Source organism: Somniosus microcephalus, chromosome 16 (genome assembly GCF_052327205.1).
Source record: "Somniosus microcephalus isolate GS21.2 chromosome 16, FLI_Smic_1.0, whole genome shotgun sequence".
Classification (NCBI taxonomy): domain Eukaryota; kingdom Metazoa; phylum Chordata; class Chondrichthyes; order Squaliformes; family Somniosidae; genus Somniosus; species Somniosus microcephalus.
The window spans coordinates 81,027,245-81,042,763 of NC_141002.1; the positions used below are offsets into that span (position 1 = coordinate 81,027,245).

Below are 15,519 nucleotides of genomic sequence, written 5' to 3' on the forward strand. Positions count from 1 at the left end.
CCTGCTCCGCCATTCAATAAGATCATGGCTGATCATCGACCTCAACTCCACTTTCCTGCCTGATCTCCATATCCCTTGATTCCCCTAGAGTCCAAAAATCTATCAATCTCAGCCTTGAATATACTCAAAGACTCAGCATTCACAGCCCTCTGGGGCAGAGAAATCCAAAGATTCACAACCCTCTGAGTGAAGAGATTCCTCCTCATCTCAGTCTTAAATGGCTGACCCCCTTATCCTGAGACTATGCCCCCTAGTTCTAGACACTCCAGCCAGGGGAAACAACCTCTCAGCATCTACCCTGTCAATCCCCTTCAGAATCTAGAGGGCATAGTTTTAGAATAAGGGGTCGCCCATTTAAAACGGAGATGAGGAGGAATTTATTCTCTCAGAGGTTCGTGAATCTTTGGAATTCTCTACCCCAGGGAGCTGTGGAGGCTGGGTCATTGAATATATTCAAGGCGGAGATAGACAGATTTTTGAAAAACAGGGGAATCAAGGGTTATGGGGAGCGGGCAGGAAAGTGGAGTTGAGGCCAAAATCAGATCAGCCATGATCTTATTGAATGGCGGAGCAGGCTCGAGGGGCCGAATGGCCTACTCATGCTCCTATTTCTTATGTTCTTATGTAAAGGCCATGTATTCACTGCTAATTATGTTGTATTTGGTCAAAGCATTAATAGGTCCTGAGTAAAAGGACCCATGTGAGAATGAAAGAATAAAAGAACAAACTTGGATTTATATAGCACCTTTCATGACCTCAGGACATCACAAAGCACTTTACAGCCAATGAATTACTTTTGAAGAGTAGTCACTGTTGTAATGTAGGAAACCTAATGTAGGTGGACACCTACTCCTTAGCCATTCTATACAATAGTATGCTCCATTGTGTCCTTGATCTTGGTTAATTGACAACCACGGCCTTTGGTCTGAAATATATACCAGAGACTTCTCATTATTTAGTTCAATTTAGTTCCATTGGTCATTTGCACCATCCACATGCAATCTCACACTGTGAAGGCCTGCTTCATACAAAATGTTCTCTGCCTTGTCAACCTGTGAGAAATATGTTCTCAAATGGGTATTGTGGGCTGAATCTATTTTTAGGGTTTTAAGAATTGTACTTTTATTATCTCAGTCTTAATGCTTCTGTGTATTATATACCACTTGTAAATAAATCTGACTACTAGTTTCAGCCTATACACCTTGGTGTAATAATGTGGTGTTCCCCACCTTTCAAATTGAGCCTGGTCAACCCACGTCATTCCAGTACCCAATGACACAATGAAAGGGGTCATTGTTGATCCTGTGCATGTTATCCTAGACACAGCAGGTTTAAGAGCACAGGTTTCAGTTCATAGGAGACTCGGTCTGCTTCTGGGAAATGCCCGTTTGCCTTGAGCACAAGATAAAATTGTAGCGAGAAAACCCGAACTGTAACAATGCATAGTTACAGTTCCTTAATTTTATTTGACACTCATCTTTATTATGTATATAATATATTCATTAATGCATTTTAATTAACAGCTCAGTAGTTCCGCGAGTGTTTGGCCTTATGCTGAGACACATTGTGTTAAAAAACATTTTTAAACAATCCCTGTGGAGCTAGAAGAAAATATAAATTGCTCTCCGCTATTATAATTACACTGCAGGTGAGCAGCAGTTTATTTTCTACTGATTATTACACATGTTAGGGAAACATTAACAATTCATAAGTTATGCTCAGAATGGATTAGACAGAATAATGTTAAACATTGTGAACTATCAACAGCATTCAGCAATTTTTAGCTTGTGAATGTAAAATATTTTACTGATTCCAAATATCTGCAGAACACGAAGTACTTGAAATAATGATCTAAGCACATTGCTGTAATACTTGGTCTAGCCAGAGCACCATTCAAGGACAATGTTTATTAAATGGCCCCTGCACATTATAATGTACATAGTCAGTATATTTGATTTTACTTCCTTTTCCACTTTGGGTGCCCATCACCAGCTCAATTAAATATACCAGAGCCAAAATAAGTAAACCAGACTACGAGAGAAAAATTGCTATGTGGGCTGTGTTTGGCACAAAATTGATGTTAACGTAAAGTGGGAAAGATCATTTTATACTTCCATCACCTTTAGGCTAGACTTAGCACACAAAGCAATTTAAACAACTAACGGGAGGAGGCTCCATGAACATCCCCATCCTCAATGATGGCGGAGCCCAACACAGAAGTGCAAAAGACAAGGCTGAAGCGTTTGCAACCATCTTCAGTCAGAAGTGCCGATTGGATGATCCATCTCGGCCTCCTCCCGAGGTCCCCATCATCACAGAAGCCAGTCTTCAGACAATTCAATTCACTCCACGTGATAACAAGAAACAGTTGAGCACACTGGATACAGCAAAGGCTATGGATCCTGACAACATCCCGGCTGTAGTGCTGAAGACTTGTGCTCCAGAACTAGCCATGCCTCTAGCCAAGCTGTTCCAGTACAGCTTCAACACTGGCATCAGGGGGAAAACTCTCCACTGGCTAGAGTCACATCTAGCACAAAGGAAGATGGTGGTTGTTGGAGGCTAATCATCTCAGCCTCAGGACATCACTGCAGGAATTCTTCAGGACAGTGTCCTAGACCCAACCATCTTCAGCTGCTTCATCAATGACCCTCCCCCCATCATAAGGACAGAAGTGGAGATGTTCACTGAAGATTGCACAATGTTCAGTGCCATTCACAACTCCTCAGATAATGAAGCAGTCCGTGTCCGCATGTAGCAAGACCCGGACAACATTCAGGCTTGGGCTGATAAGTGGCAAGTAACATTCGCGCCACACAACTGCCAGGAAATGACCATCCCCAACAAGAGAAAGTCTAACCACCTCCCTTTGACATTCAATGGTTTTACCATTGTCAAATCCCCCATCAATATCCTGGAAGGTCACCATTAACCAGAAACTTAGTTGTACCAACCACATAAATACTTTGTGGCTACAAGAGCAGGTCAGAGGCTGGATATTCTGTGGAAAGTGACTCACACCCTGACTCTCCAAAGCCTTTCCACTATCTACAAGGCACAAGTCAGGATTTTGTTGAAATACTCTCCACTTGCCTGGATGAGTGCAGTTCCAACAGCACTCAAGAAGCTCTACACCATCCAGGACAAACCAGCCTGCTTGATTGTCACCCCATCCACCACCTTAAACATTCACTCCCTCCACCACTGGCGTACCGTGGCTGCAGTGTGTACCATCTACAAGATGCACTGCAGCAACTCGCCAAGGCTTCTTCGACAGCACCTCCCAAACCCACGACCTCTACCACCTAGAAGGACAAGGACGCAGACGCATGGGAACACCATCACCTCCAAGTTCCCCTCCAAGTCACACAGTCATATCACCGTTCCTTCATCGTCGCTGGGTCAAAATCCTGGAACTCCCTCCCTAACTGCACTGTGGGAGTACCTTCAGCACATGGACTGCAGCAAGTTCAAGAAGGCGGATCACCACCACCTTCTCGAGGCCAATTAGGGATGGGCAATAAATGCTGGCATCGTCAGCGAGGCCCAGATCCCGTGAATTAAAAAGAATCCTAATCTCCTTCTCCTCTGCACCAGCAACGAATTCCACAGGATAAAAGTCTAAAAATACAAAGCCGGAAAATCTTCTTGGGGTGGGAGAAACCCCACAAAAAATGTCTCCACTTGGATTATAAATTATATCATATTCTGTTGCCTTTTACCCAGCCTCATATATATGACCTCTGAAATTAAGAAGTAGCAGTCAGTCAAATGCACCGTGTATTTGATAGCATGCACCATTGTGCATGTTACTTATTGCATCTCTCTTCTTGACAGGTACTGCCCTTTAATAGTAAAAGTATATTGGACTGCAGTATGTGCAGCAAATTTAAATAGGACACGACTGCTGCCAACGAAGTAAACTGGTTGCGCATGCAGTTTTATTGTGGTTTTTTCCGGTTGTTCTCATCGAACTTCCCACAGATTGGTGAGAAAGGAGGGGAGTAGGGGAACGAGATCGCTGCTGTCGAACTGAAGAAAATTAAAATTAAAAGTTTGCCGAACTGAGCCGCGCCAGGGGAAGAAAATAAAACTTCAAAATTGAATTAACATTTATGCGCTGCCAAACTGAGCCAAGAGAGAAAAAGTTAACATTTATGCGTCGGGGAAAAGTGATCTGCTGCCGAACTGAAGAAAATAAAAATTAAAAGTTGAATTGTTTTTAAATAGCATTTATGCGCAGAAGCTTCCGGTTTGTTGGCAGCAGTCACTCCGATTTAAATAACGTCTGCACCATCCACAATTAACACTCCTTAAAAGCTGAACAGTCTGTCTAATCCCTAAAAATGACAAACTCTTTAACGTTACCAACATTGCAAGCAGGCTCCAAACCTAGGTTATCTGCATTTTGGGGGTTCTACTGTGCTTTCATTAGGAAACATGCACCACACCTACATCAGAAAAGAATACGCAACACTGTAATATGATCATAGCTAACCATATACAAGATACTCCCTTTGCATGACTTCTACCCACCTGTAATCCTATTTGAAATATATTCTGTCCCATAAAGTTAGCCACCATTCGAATCAATGCAGCGCCCTAGGAATTAAAATTTTAAAGATTATTGTCAATAAAGTAAATTACCTGCCAGCAAGACTCTAAACAGGAATCGCCTCAATTATGTTTTTATACACCTGTACTCTTTTAATGGAAAACAACTGCTGGTCACATGATGAACATGCATGTACTTTAATATTTTCTTCTGCCTCTTTTAGTGTAAATTTCCATTTGTTCTTGGACCACCCACCGATGTCGTTTAATGGCTTCTGAACACGCCGGACTGTAGGCGTTCAATCTAGGACGCCCTGCATCTGCGGGAATCCGGCAATGCGGACAAATCGCAGCGCTCGCTCTTCCTGCCTTGTTAGCCTCTGTGGGGAAGCTAATGAACTGCTGACGCCTCAAGAAACAGTGCATCAGTGACCTGCTGGATCAGCGTGTGCGCAGCAAATTGACTGATGTAACAACAGAAAATGCTGTAAAAACTCAGCAGGCCAGGCAACATCCGTGGAGAGAGAAATAGAGTCAACGTTTCAGGTCAAAACCCTTTGACTCTATTTCTCTCTCCACGGATGTTGCCTGGCCTGCTGAGTTTTTCCAGCATTTTCTGTTGTTATTTCGGATTTCCAGCATCTGCAGTATTTTGCTATCAAATTGACTGATGTTCCTGATGTCAACAGAAGCAGTTTGGAAGAAGCCAGAGGCATAAATGTTTAGAGCCATGGTAACCTTCACTGCCACAGGTAGTGCACACCCTGGTGTTGGGCTCCCATTCTCACTCCAAAAGGTGGCCTAGGTAAGTGGTTGTCTCTCTGTTGAAGCGCATCCGCCTTAAACACTTTGAGGTTCAGATTCGACGTTCTATTTCTGAAGACACATGTGCTGCAAGGCCTCCTTCCCCCTCTTTTTGCTGCCTTCCTTACTGCTGCACCCCCTTCTGTTTTGGAAGCCTCGAGGATAAGCCCAGCAGCATTCCCATGTTCAGCGATTCCAAATAAGCACGTCCGAAGAAAGAGTTCAGGATGTCCATAAACTCTCTCTTCCAAAGTATTTCATAGCCAAACAGGTTTTTGCCAAAGCAGCCAAAAACTCAGTGCAAAAGCATCCTAGAGGCCTAATATGACCAGCCACAGACCTACCTTAATGGAGATGAGGACCCCTTGCAGATCAGCCCTGCCAACTGAATGGCAGAGCAGGCTTGAGGGGTGGAATGACCCACTCCTGTTCCTATGTTCCTTTAAATAGCGCTTCTGAAGGCTGCTTCCTGTCTGTTCCCACCATCATTTGCTGGAGGGGTTTAGGGAGTGCCGTTTCAGGCACGTGCGGACACCAATTTTCCAAAGGGGTCCTGATTCACGCGCAAGACCCTTATTAACATATATTAAGTATGCCAGCATTTGTTTCAGGCGGCTGCCAGAGACGTCTAACCAGTGCCCGAACCAATACGGCTTTGGATTATTTTCCAAAACTCCCTGGACTCAGGAAAGGTCCCGGCAGATTGGAAAACTGCTAATGTAACACCCTTATTTAAGAAGGGAAGTAGACAAAAAGCTGGAAACTATAGACCAGTTAGCCTAATATCTGTGGTTGGCAAAATGTTGAAGTCCATTATTAAGGAAACAGTAACAGAGCATTTGGAGAAACATAATTTAGTAGGACAGAGTCAGCATGGTTTTATGAAGGGGAAGTCATGTTTGACAAATTTGCTCGAATTCTTTGAGGACATAACATACAGGGTGGATAAAGGGGAACCAGTGGATGTAGTGTATTTGGACTTCCAAAAGGCATTTGACAAGGTTCCACACAAAAGATTACTGATCAAAATTAAAAAAAATCACGGGATTGGGGGTAATATACTGGCATGGGTGGAAGATTGGCTATCTAACAGAAAACAAAGAGTTGGGATAAATGGTTCATTCTCGGGCTGGCAATCAGTAACTAGTGGTGTTCCGCAGGGGTCAGTGCTGGGACCCCAACTCTTTACAATCTATATTAACAATTTGGAGGAAGGGACCGAGTGCAACATATCCAAGTTTGCCGACGATACAAAGATGGGAGGGAAAGCAGTGAGTGAGGAGGACATAAAAAACCTGCAAAAGGACATAGACAGGCTAAGTGAGTGGGCAGAGATTTGGCAGATGGAATATAATATTGGAAAGTGTGAGGTTATGCACTTTGGCAGAAAAAATCAAAGAGCAATTTATTATCTAAATGGAGAGAAACTGCAAAGTGCTACAGTACAAAGGGATCTGGGGGTCCTGGTGCATGAAACACAAAAAGTTAGTATGCAGGAGCAGCAGGTGATCAGGAAGGCCAATGGAATCTTGGCTTTTATTGCAAGGAGGATGGAGTATAAAAACAGGGAAGTCTTGCTGCAGTTATACAGGGTATTGGCGAGGCCACACCTGGAATACTGTGTGCAGTTTTGGTTTCCATATTTAAGAAAAGATATACTTGCTCTCGAGGCAGTTCAGAGAAGGTTCACTCGGTTGATTCCGGAGATGAGGGGGTTGACGTATGAGGAAAGGTTGAGTAGGTTGGGCCTCTACTCATTGGAGTTCAGAAGAATGAGAGGCGATCTTATCGAAACATATAAGATTGTGAGGGGGCTTGATCGGGTGGATGCGGTGAGGATGTTTCCACTGATGGGTGAGACTAGAACTAGGGGGCATAATCTTAGAATAAGGGGCTGGCCTTTCAAAACTGAGATGAGGAGAAACTTCTTCACTCAGAGGGTAGTAAATCTATGGAATTTGCTACCCCAGAGAGCTGTGGAAGCTGCAACATTAAATAAATTTAAAACGGAGATAGACAGTTTCCTAGCAGATAAGGGAATTAGGGGTTACGGGGAGAGGGCAGGGAAGTGGACGTGAGTCTAGGTTCGGGTCAGCCATGATCCTATTGAATGGCGGAGCGGGCCCGAGGGGCCGTATGGCCTACTCCTGCTCCTACTTCTTATGTTCTTATGGACACACTTCCGGCACGATTGTGGCACAGTATGTCACGCTACAAAATCTGACTTTGTGGCGCCATTTTGGGCCCAGAAAATGGGCAAAATGCATACCAATTTCTACACCACTAATTCTGCTTCTTTCTTACCATGTTTTGTTTCAACTGAAACTAATTCTTTCCTTCACCGATGTTTGTGGCTAAACACCGACTTCATAGAATCATAGAATAGTCTTCTTCTTCTTCTTAGGCAGTCCCTCGTACAGCACAGCAATAGTACAGCACAGAAGGAGGCCATTCGGCCCATCAAGTCTGTGCTGGCTCTTTCAAAGAGCAATCCAGTTAGTCCCACTCTCCCACTCTTTCCTCATACCCCTGCAATTATTTCTCCTTCAAGTATTTATCCAACTCCCCATTGAAGGCTGCTATTGAATCTGTATCCACCACCCTATCAGAGAGTGCAATCCAAATCCTAACCCCACGTTGCGTAAAAAGGTTTTCCCTCATGTCGCCTTTGGTTCTCCCGCCAATCACCTTCAATCTGTGCCCTCTGATTATCGACCCTTCAGCCATTGGAAACAGCCTCTATTTACTCTACCCAAACCCTTCATGGTTTTGTACACCTCTATTAAATCGTCTCTACTCTTAAGGAAAACAACCCCAGCTTCTCCACTCTATCCATGTAACTGCAATCCTTCATCCCTGAAACCACTCTAGTAAGTCTCCTCTGTACCCTCTTCAAAGCTTTCACATCCTCCACAAAGTGTGGTGCCCAGAATTCGACACGTTATCCCAGCTGGGGCCAAACCAGTGCCCCATATAGGTTTAGCACAACTTCCTGGCCCCTGGCTCCATCCATAAAGCCCATTAGACAGAAACTCAGGAGTACACATTAGTGTAAAGGTATGTTTTGACATCTAGAAAAGGCAATTTCAGCTCCATATGAGATATTAATCTCTAGTTTCATGAAAAATGCTTAAATGTTCTTCTGGTGTTCAAACAGCTGTCAACCACAGCACCTTCTTGTATGCAATCCAGTCAAAGACTCTGTCGATGTCTGTTGCTTGCAGGACCTCCTGGGATATTGGGTGCGAGCTCGCCAGACCATCAAGTAGCATCACCTCATGAAGGTCATCTGTCAGGAATCGCTGTTTCTCCTGAAATATTCACACGAGTACAAGATCAAATCTCCGTGGATTCTGAGTCAATCGAGCAAACCTCATCAGCACTTAAAAACACGTTAAGATCCTTGTCAAAATTACTTAAATAGCTAAAATAAAAACAGCAAAGTTTAAAAAGCTGGCAACAAATACTGAGTGAATCACAAATACATAAATTTGTTGCTTTGACTCAAAGGTCATCATCAAGCAAGTACCTTTATTAGCACGATTTACGTAATCTGTTTTCCATTTTAATAGGGTGCAAAAGCAAAATTAAAAATGCTTTTAATGAGCCGAAAACACACTCTTAACACTGAGGGGAGGATTCCAAATCTTATTGCAGCAATGTAAAAAAAAGGTGTGTGGAAGATAAAACCAGTGCAAGCTGCAACGAGCCAACAACATATAACTGCTCACGATGCGGTCTCCTCTACATTGGGGAGACCAAATGCAGATTGGGTGACCGCTTTGCGGAACACCTCCGTTCAGTCCGTAAGGGTGACCCCGAGCTCCCGGTGGCCTGTCACTTTAATTCACCGCTCCATTCCCACTCAGACCTCATCGTCCTCGGCCTCTTGCATTGTTCCACGGAAGCTCAGCGTAAGCTCGAGGAACAGCACCTCATCTTTCGATTAGGCACTTTACAGCCTGCTGGACTCAACATAGAGTTCAACAACTTCAGATCATAACCTCGGCCCCTATCACATATATATATTTTCTTCTTTTTTTTAGTAGGTGGTGGGGGTGACACTGCTGGCAGTGATGGCCTTGGTGATGTACTCCCACATCCTTCTTTATCCACACTTTTTGTTTGGCCCCTTTTGTTCTTCCCTCCCACATGACAGCTGTCCTTCATTCTGCCAGCGCAATTCACAGAGCCATCCTTTGTTCCTTAACCTGTCCCATTACCACCCCCTCTTGCCTTGAATATCTCTTAATGTCTCTCAATGTCTCTTAATCTCTCCTGCTTTCTATCCTATCACTGACCTTCCCTTTTGTTCTTTCATCCCCTCCCCCTTTTCCCAGCCCCATAAACTTGCTTTCCATTTCCTGCTTTTTTCCAGTTCTGACGAAGGGTCATCGACCTGAAACGTTAACTCTGTTTCTCTCTCCACCGATGCTGCCTGGCCTGCTAAGTTTTTCCAGCGTTTTCTGTTGTTATTTCGGATTTCCAGCATCCGCAGTATTTTGCCAACATATATTGCCTGATGTTCTTGGGTGGAAGTCCATTGGAATCAATGCAAATAAAAATTGGGCACTGTCTGTAACGGGCGGCTGATCCACATCACCAGCTTTACGGCAGGACAGCAGGTTGAAAATTTACTGCAAACTTTATAAACATATCCCATCAAATATTTATATAAAGCATGAAAAGACAACACATTTTTAAAAGCTTTTAACTGCATGCTAAAGGTACAGGTCTTATGATAAAGACTAATACTGAAATTTTGCTTTGGGAATCAAAGACTTAATCATGCATCCTTCGAACATTTCTTTTTGACAAAAAAAGCACATTAATGGGATGTCTTTCCTAACAAATTTCACGCTTGATGGTTCAAATAATTATAGTATAATAGGCACTAGCACTTATGTGTGTACATTAGATTATACCTTGGAGCATTGTTATAAATAGAGTGCCTCTGATTCTGACAGAAACATAGCTAGTTAGTGAGCTGTGTAATGAACTGCAGACAGTCCGCAAATATACATTGGCTATGAACTTACCATATTAAAGTCTGGGTAAAGGTAATCAGTGCCAATATATTCAAAATAGTGGGCAAATCCCTCCTTTAACCACACATCTTCCCACCAAATAGGAGTCACAAGATCACCGAACCACTGAGAATAAATGAAGACAATTTAGGCATAAAAGCAGAGCAACAGGAATGACTAAAAACTCCATAAGGTTGGAAAGAACGCTTAGAATTGTGATTACAAAATGGTAAACCATTCTTATTTTCACTCGGCTTTTATACCTGGTGGCAGATTTCATGTACGACAACCATGGTGACATCCAGTAAATAGGGAATGGATGAGACTCCAGGATCCAGCAAAATGCTTTGTTCCACAAACACGCTCAGTCCCCAGTTTTCCATCGCGGCATATGGGTATTTAGGCACCGCCAGCAGATCTGTCACAAAAGAATACAAGCAATTTGTTCTTTTTCCCTCAGTTGTACCATGTTTTGTCGAGGAATATTTATGTCCATTTTATAAAAAGCTGTTTCCAGTACATTGCTCTGTATTACATTAACATACATTAATTCTATTGGTTTTCTGCAACGTCTCTCCCAAGAGTTAGCGTGACTGGTGGTTGGGATGGGCAATATGTGAAGGTGTATCATCCACTGGGCCTCCTGGTCTTTTCTCACCCTTCTCTTCCAATGTCAGTGCCCATTTACAGCAACAAATGTTTTTGTTTTGAGGATTCCCCTTTTCTAAGGTTCTTTTCTTCCCTCTGCCCTTCTGGAGTTTATCTGCGCTACATCGCTGCCTGACAGGGTGGCAAACTGTCTCCCAAATCTTTGCCAACTCTACTGCGAAACCATTTACTGGGAGGTGCATGAGAGTTATCAGAGGAGCACTTAGCTTTGGTTTTCAAGTTAAAAAGATGTCGGGGGCAATTATTACAGAGGATATACAGCACAGAAACAGGCCATTCGGCCCAACCAGTCCTTGCAGGCATTTAAGCTCCACTCGAGCCTCCTCCCGTCTTTCATGAGAAATAAGAGAAGTAGGCCGTGTGGCCCCTCGAGCCTGCTCCGCCATTCACTAATATCATCTAACACTATCAGCATGACCCTCTATTCTCTTCTCCCTCTTACTTTAACCGAATTTGCCGTCAGGAAGCTGACAGGATTGGGTGCAATGCTGGTTTTACATACTGCCCGATTTACTCTCTAGAAGTCCATGGAGAGCAATACTAGGTTGGGTGTAAAACCGGCGTTCCACCCGATCCTGTGGATTTCCTGCCCGGCAAGTTTGGTTAAAACGCACCCCCCCTCCCCCCACCCCCCCCCACCCCCGTCCCCTGACTTTTTAGCCTTGAAAGTAGCTGAATGAGAAGGACCTTATGGAGATGCTAATTAGAATACAGAATGTTAATCCTGAGCACTATTGCTAAGTTTACCTATGACTATACAGCAAATGGACATAGATACGAACTGGTAACAGGCAGGTTCAGGGCAAGGGTCAGGAAGCACTTCTACACATAAAGAGTGATGAACACCAGGTATAGAGTTTTGGGCCGGGATTTTACGAACCATGGCGGGTGACGTCAGTGGCGGGTCCCGACCCCCGCTGCTGTCTCCATCCAACTCTATGAAATGAATTTCCCTTGATTGGGCTTGTTAAGCCTGCCCAGCGCGTTTCCCGGCCAATTAGAGGAAGCGGGTCTGGTGACGTCATTTGATGACGCGTCATCAGCCAGTTTCCTTAAAGGGACCATGGCCAAATTGATTTTGACATTTGTGCTGTCAGTGTTCTACAGCATTGAGGTGCTGCAAACACTGACAATCACTGCACAGAGGTGCAGGGCTGCATCCAGGCTCTCCCATGACTCCCTCCATATGCTTATGGAGGGAGTCACAGCACGCAGGGAGGCCCTCTTCCCTTCCCATGGGCGGAAGAGACCTCCCCAGGAGATCAAGACAGCCTGGTTGCACATTGCACAGGAGGACACAAGCAGGAATGTCATCAGGAAGACCTGGGTGCAGTGCCGCAAACATTTCAATGATCTCAGTAGATCACAATACGTTAGTACAAAGCCACATTCAACCTCATCCTGCTGTGCCTCTCATCACATCCCCATCACTCTGCCTTCCCTACCCTACTCCTGCACATCCTTACTCACACCAACTTACCTTGGACCTCCACCCATCCCTCTCTCTCTATCTATATTATCACATTCCCATCTCACTAGCCACCTCACACACACCCTCATCCTAGTGCAATCATACCAACTAACAACACACAAGGGTAGGCAATTGGGTGTTTTATGCAATATTCCTGTAAAGTTTCTGTTAATGTAGTGTCAAACATTGAAACCTTTTTTTTCAACAGATTTGTGTGCACCTTTGGAAGTGGCTTAGTGAGTTGCAGTAAATGGTGAGACATAACGGTACCCCCTGCAATGCTGATGAGTGTGAACGGATTGGCTTGGGCATTGTAGGGATGCCTAATGGTGTTGGTGTGGGGTGGTGCCAACCTGGTGCATCATGTGGCAGCCAGGGTGTACAGCATCAAGTGAAGTAAATCTGGCCATGGTGAGGCCATCCCTGGCCTCCCGGGCAGCAATGTGGTCGGGTGCTGATGCCCTCTGTCCTGCGCAGCATCAGGTGATTGCGGAGAAAGTTGGTGGTGTTGTTGTTGGTGCTGCTGGTGTTTGGGCTGATCGTGGTGGGATTCTGAGGACTAAGGTGAGAGAGTATAAAGGGCACCCATGCTGATGGAATAGATGGCAGGTGACGTGGAGATGACAGAAGCGATCTGTCAATAGTGAGCGAGGTAATGAGGAGACTTGTGTAAAGACTTGCAGCCTGCAGAATCTGTGCGGGAAATGCAATGAGGAATGGCTTGTGGCTGAGGGAAGATATCTCTGTAAGGTGGGAGCTTTTACTTTACATGTGAAGCTGTCAACTCATCAGCTGATTCAATGGCTATTGAACTCCCACCTCAGCTTGACATAAGTGGTCCACAACCAGTGTGGGCCCCATGGGCCAGCTGTCAAATGCAAATGGTAAGCTGAAAATCAATCTTAAGGGGCTCTAAACAAGCCACTAATTACCTGAATTGGGTCGCCCGCCGCTGTCTGTTGGGTCTGCTCAGCGCTGACAGACCCAACATCGGGAAAGGCACGTGGGAGCAAGTTGACAGTGGGTTCCTGGCCCGTTGTCAAAAATATCAAATATCCCACCTGACCCGCCAACAATCCCGCCCGCTGACCCCCCGGGAAATTCCGGCGTTGGTTACAACAGTGGAGGTCATAAAACACTGGAGTTATTTAAGAAGCAGATAGATGCTACGATGGTAGGGGAAGGAATATCATAGGTCTCTATGGGAGAATGACCTTCATGCACCAAATGGCCTCCCTCATCTGTACATAGCTTTGTGACTTTTGCCTTTCCCCCATTGGAAAGTGCTTCCGGTTTGCTACACCTTACAGCAGCATGACCGAGATAAGGAACTCAGCTTGTGAAGAATTGTGGGAACTCTAACACACTCTTCCACCATCCTGCCCTGCAGCAAGTTTCAGTTCACTATGAAATCAGCTGCTGGAAGTAAAGCTCCCACACCTGTAAACGTACACCTGCCCAAGTGTTTCGTGATGGTAGGGATTTCCAGGCACTACAGATGTATCAATAAACATCGCCTTCACATCCACCAAAGTGAAATCTTGCCGAGAAAAATTATTACCAGGCATTTAGACACAGTAAACCCTGTCACATCAATATGAGGAATACAGCAACATATCCTGTGCATTTTGTGAGCGTACGATATCGTACATTGGCAATTCATCGTTGGAACTCTTTCACGGGTATGAAACCCTATCATTTATAAACACCGCAGCCATACACTCCTGCAATTTCATCAGCAGGTCGCAATTATGGAGATGAAACAGGCATTCGCTTATTTTGCATAAAAAGTGGAATTTTAAGCCCATACGCTGCGTGGGTGCCTCCTAGATGCACTTTGTTTCAGCAAGTGTTCTAATTGCTAAGGCAATTTGCTAATCCACCCACATACTCCAATATAGTCACGGTATGCCTCAGTGCTGATGTCAAAGATAAATTAAAAATGCAATTCAGTTTACATGACGGTTATTAAAATGTCACAAAATAATACATGAAAAATATTAGGAAAGAAAAGAAGCTTTTTCTTAGCTACAGACTTACCAAATTGCTTGCTGCATTTTCTTTCTCTATTGTGCACTTAAGATGCTATTTTGTGATTTAAAAAGTTCAAAACATCTGTTCCTCTAGTTTTAAACACAGAACATTAGAAAGTAGAAAATTAAAAAATTACATTCTGCTACTTCACTCATTCAGTGTTCAGGTCTTTTTGAAACATAGGAACAGGATTGGGTCATTCAGCTCCTCAAGCCTCTTCTGCCATTCAATTAGATCATGGCTGATGCGTATCTTAACTCTATCTACCCACCTTGGCTCCGTAACCCTTAATACCAGTGTTCCCGCAAATTTTTTGGGGGGTGCATGACCCCTTTAAGGGGCTGCATGGGCCTTTCAAATTACCGCGCATGCGCGTTTTTTTCCATTATTACGCTGTTGAGCGGCCTGCGCGGTACCTGCGGACACGGCCGCGCAGCTTAAAGGGCACATTGCTTAATACCTTTGCCTAGCAAAAATCTATCAATCTAAGTTTTGAAATTTTCAATTGACCTAACCTCAGCAGCTTTTTGGGGCGAGAGAACCAGATTTCCACGTTATGTTAATGACCTTTTCATGGATGTATGCAATAAGGAAGTGAGAAGAGCTGAATGAGTGGGCTTTTCTTGACCCTGTTTTTAGTTCAAAATAAATATGATGTCCTCCATTTTCAGTGATGGTAAAATGTAATCTGGGGTAGCCCTTTTCTGATATTTCCCTTCACAGTTGCTGCATTAAGTAGATGAATAAGCCCTCAAATCAGCTGCCTGGGGTCAGTAAATGACTTAGAAGTCTAGCTTTAAGAGCTGTTTTTGTACAAGGATTGAGGCTCAACCATTTTATTTAACAGAGAAACATCATGACTGAGCTGAAAGTGTGCTCTCTTTCCCTTCACATGGGAATACTCTTTTTATTTTTCTATTCTAATGTGGGACTGTTTACAGAATGTACTTAGTTGAACTT

At 44.1% G+C, this 15,519-nt stretch overlaps 1 protein-coding gene across 3 annotated transcripts in view; it reads right to left on the reverse strand.

The window, feature by feature from the left end:
- LOC147106322 (thyrotropin-releasing hormone-degrading ectoenzyme-like) overlaps positions 1 to 15,519 on the reverse strand; it is a 155,670-nt gene that overhangs the window by 65,269 nt on the left and 74,882 nt on the right. For all 3 annotated transcript variants that reach the window (XM_086009318.1, XM_086009319.1, XM_086009320.1), the window contains exons 5-8: positions 10,649 to 10,803; positions 10,398 to 10,511; positions 8,532 to 8,669; positions 4,537 to 4,602 (exon numbers count right to left, since the gene is read on the reverse strand). In XM_086009318.1, coding sequence (XP_085865444.1) covers positions 4,537 to 4,602; positions 8,532 to 8,669; positions 10,398 to 10,511; positions 10,649 to 10,803 — 473 coding nt within the window. The remainder of the gene's footprint in view (positions 1 to 4,536; positions 4,603 to 8,531; positions 8,670 to 10,397; positions 10,512 to 10,648; positions 10,804 to 15,519) is intronic.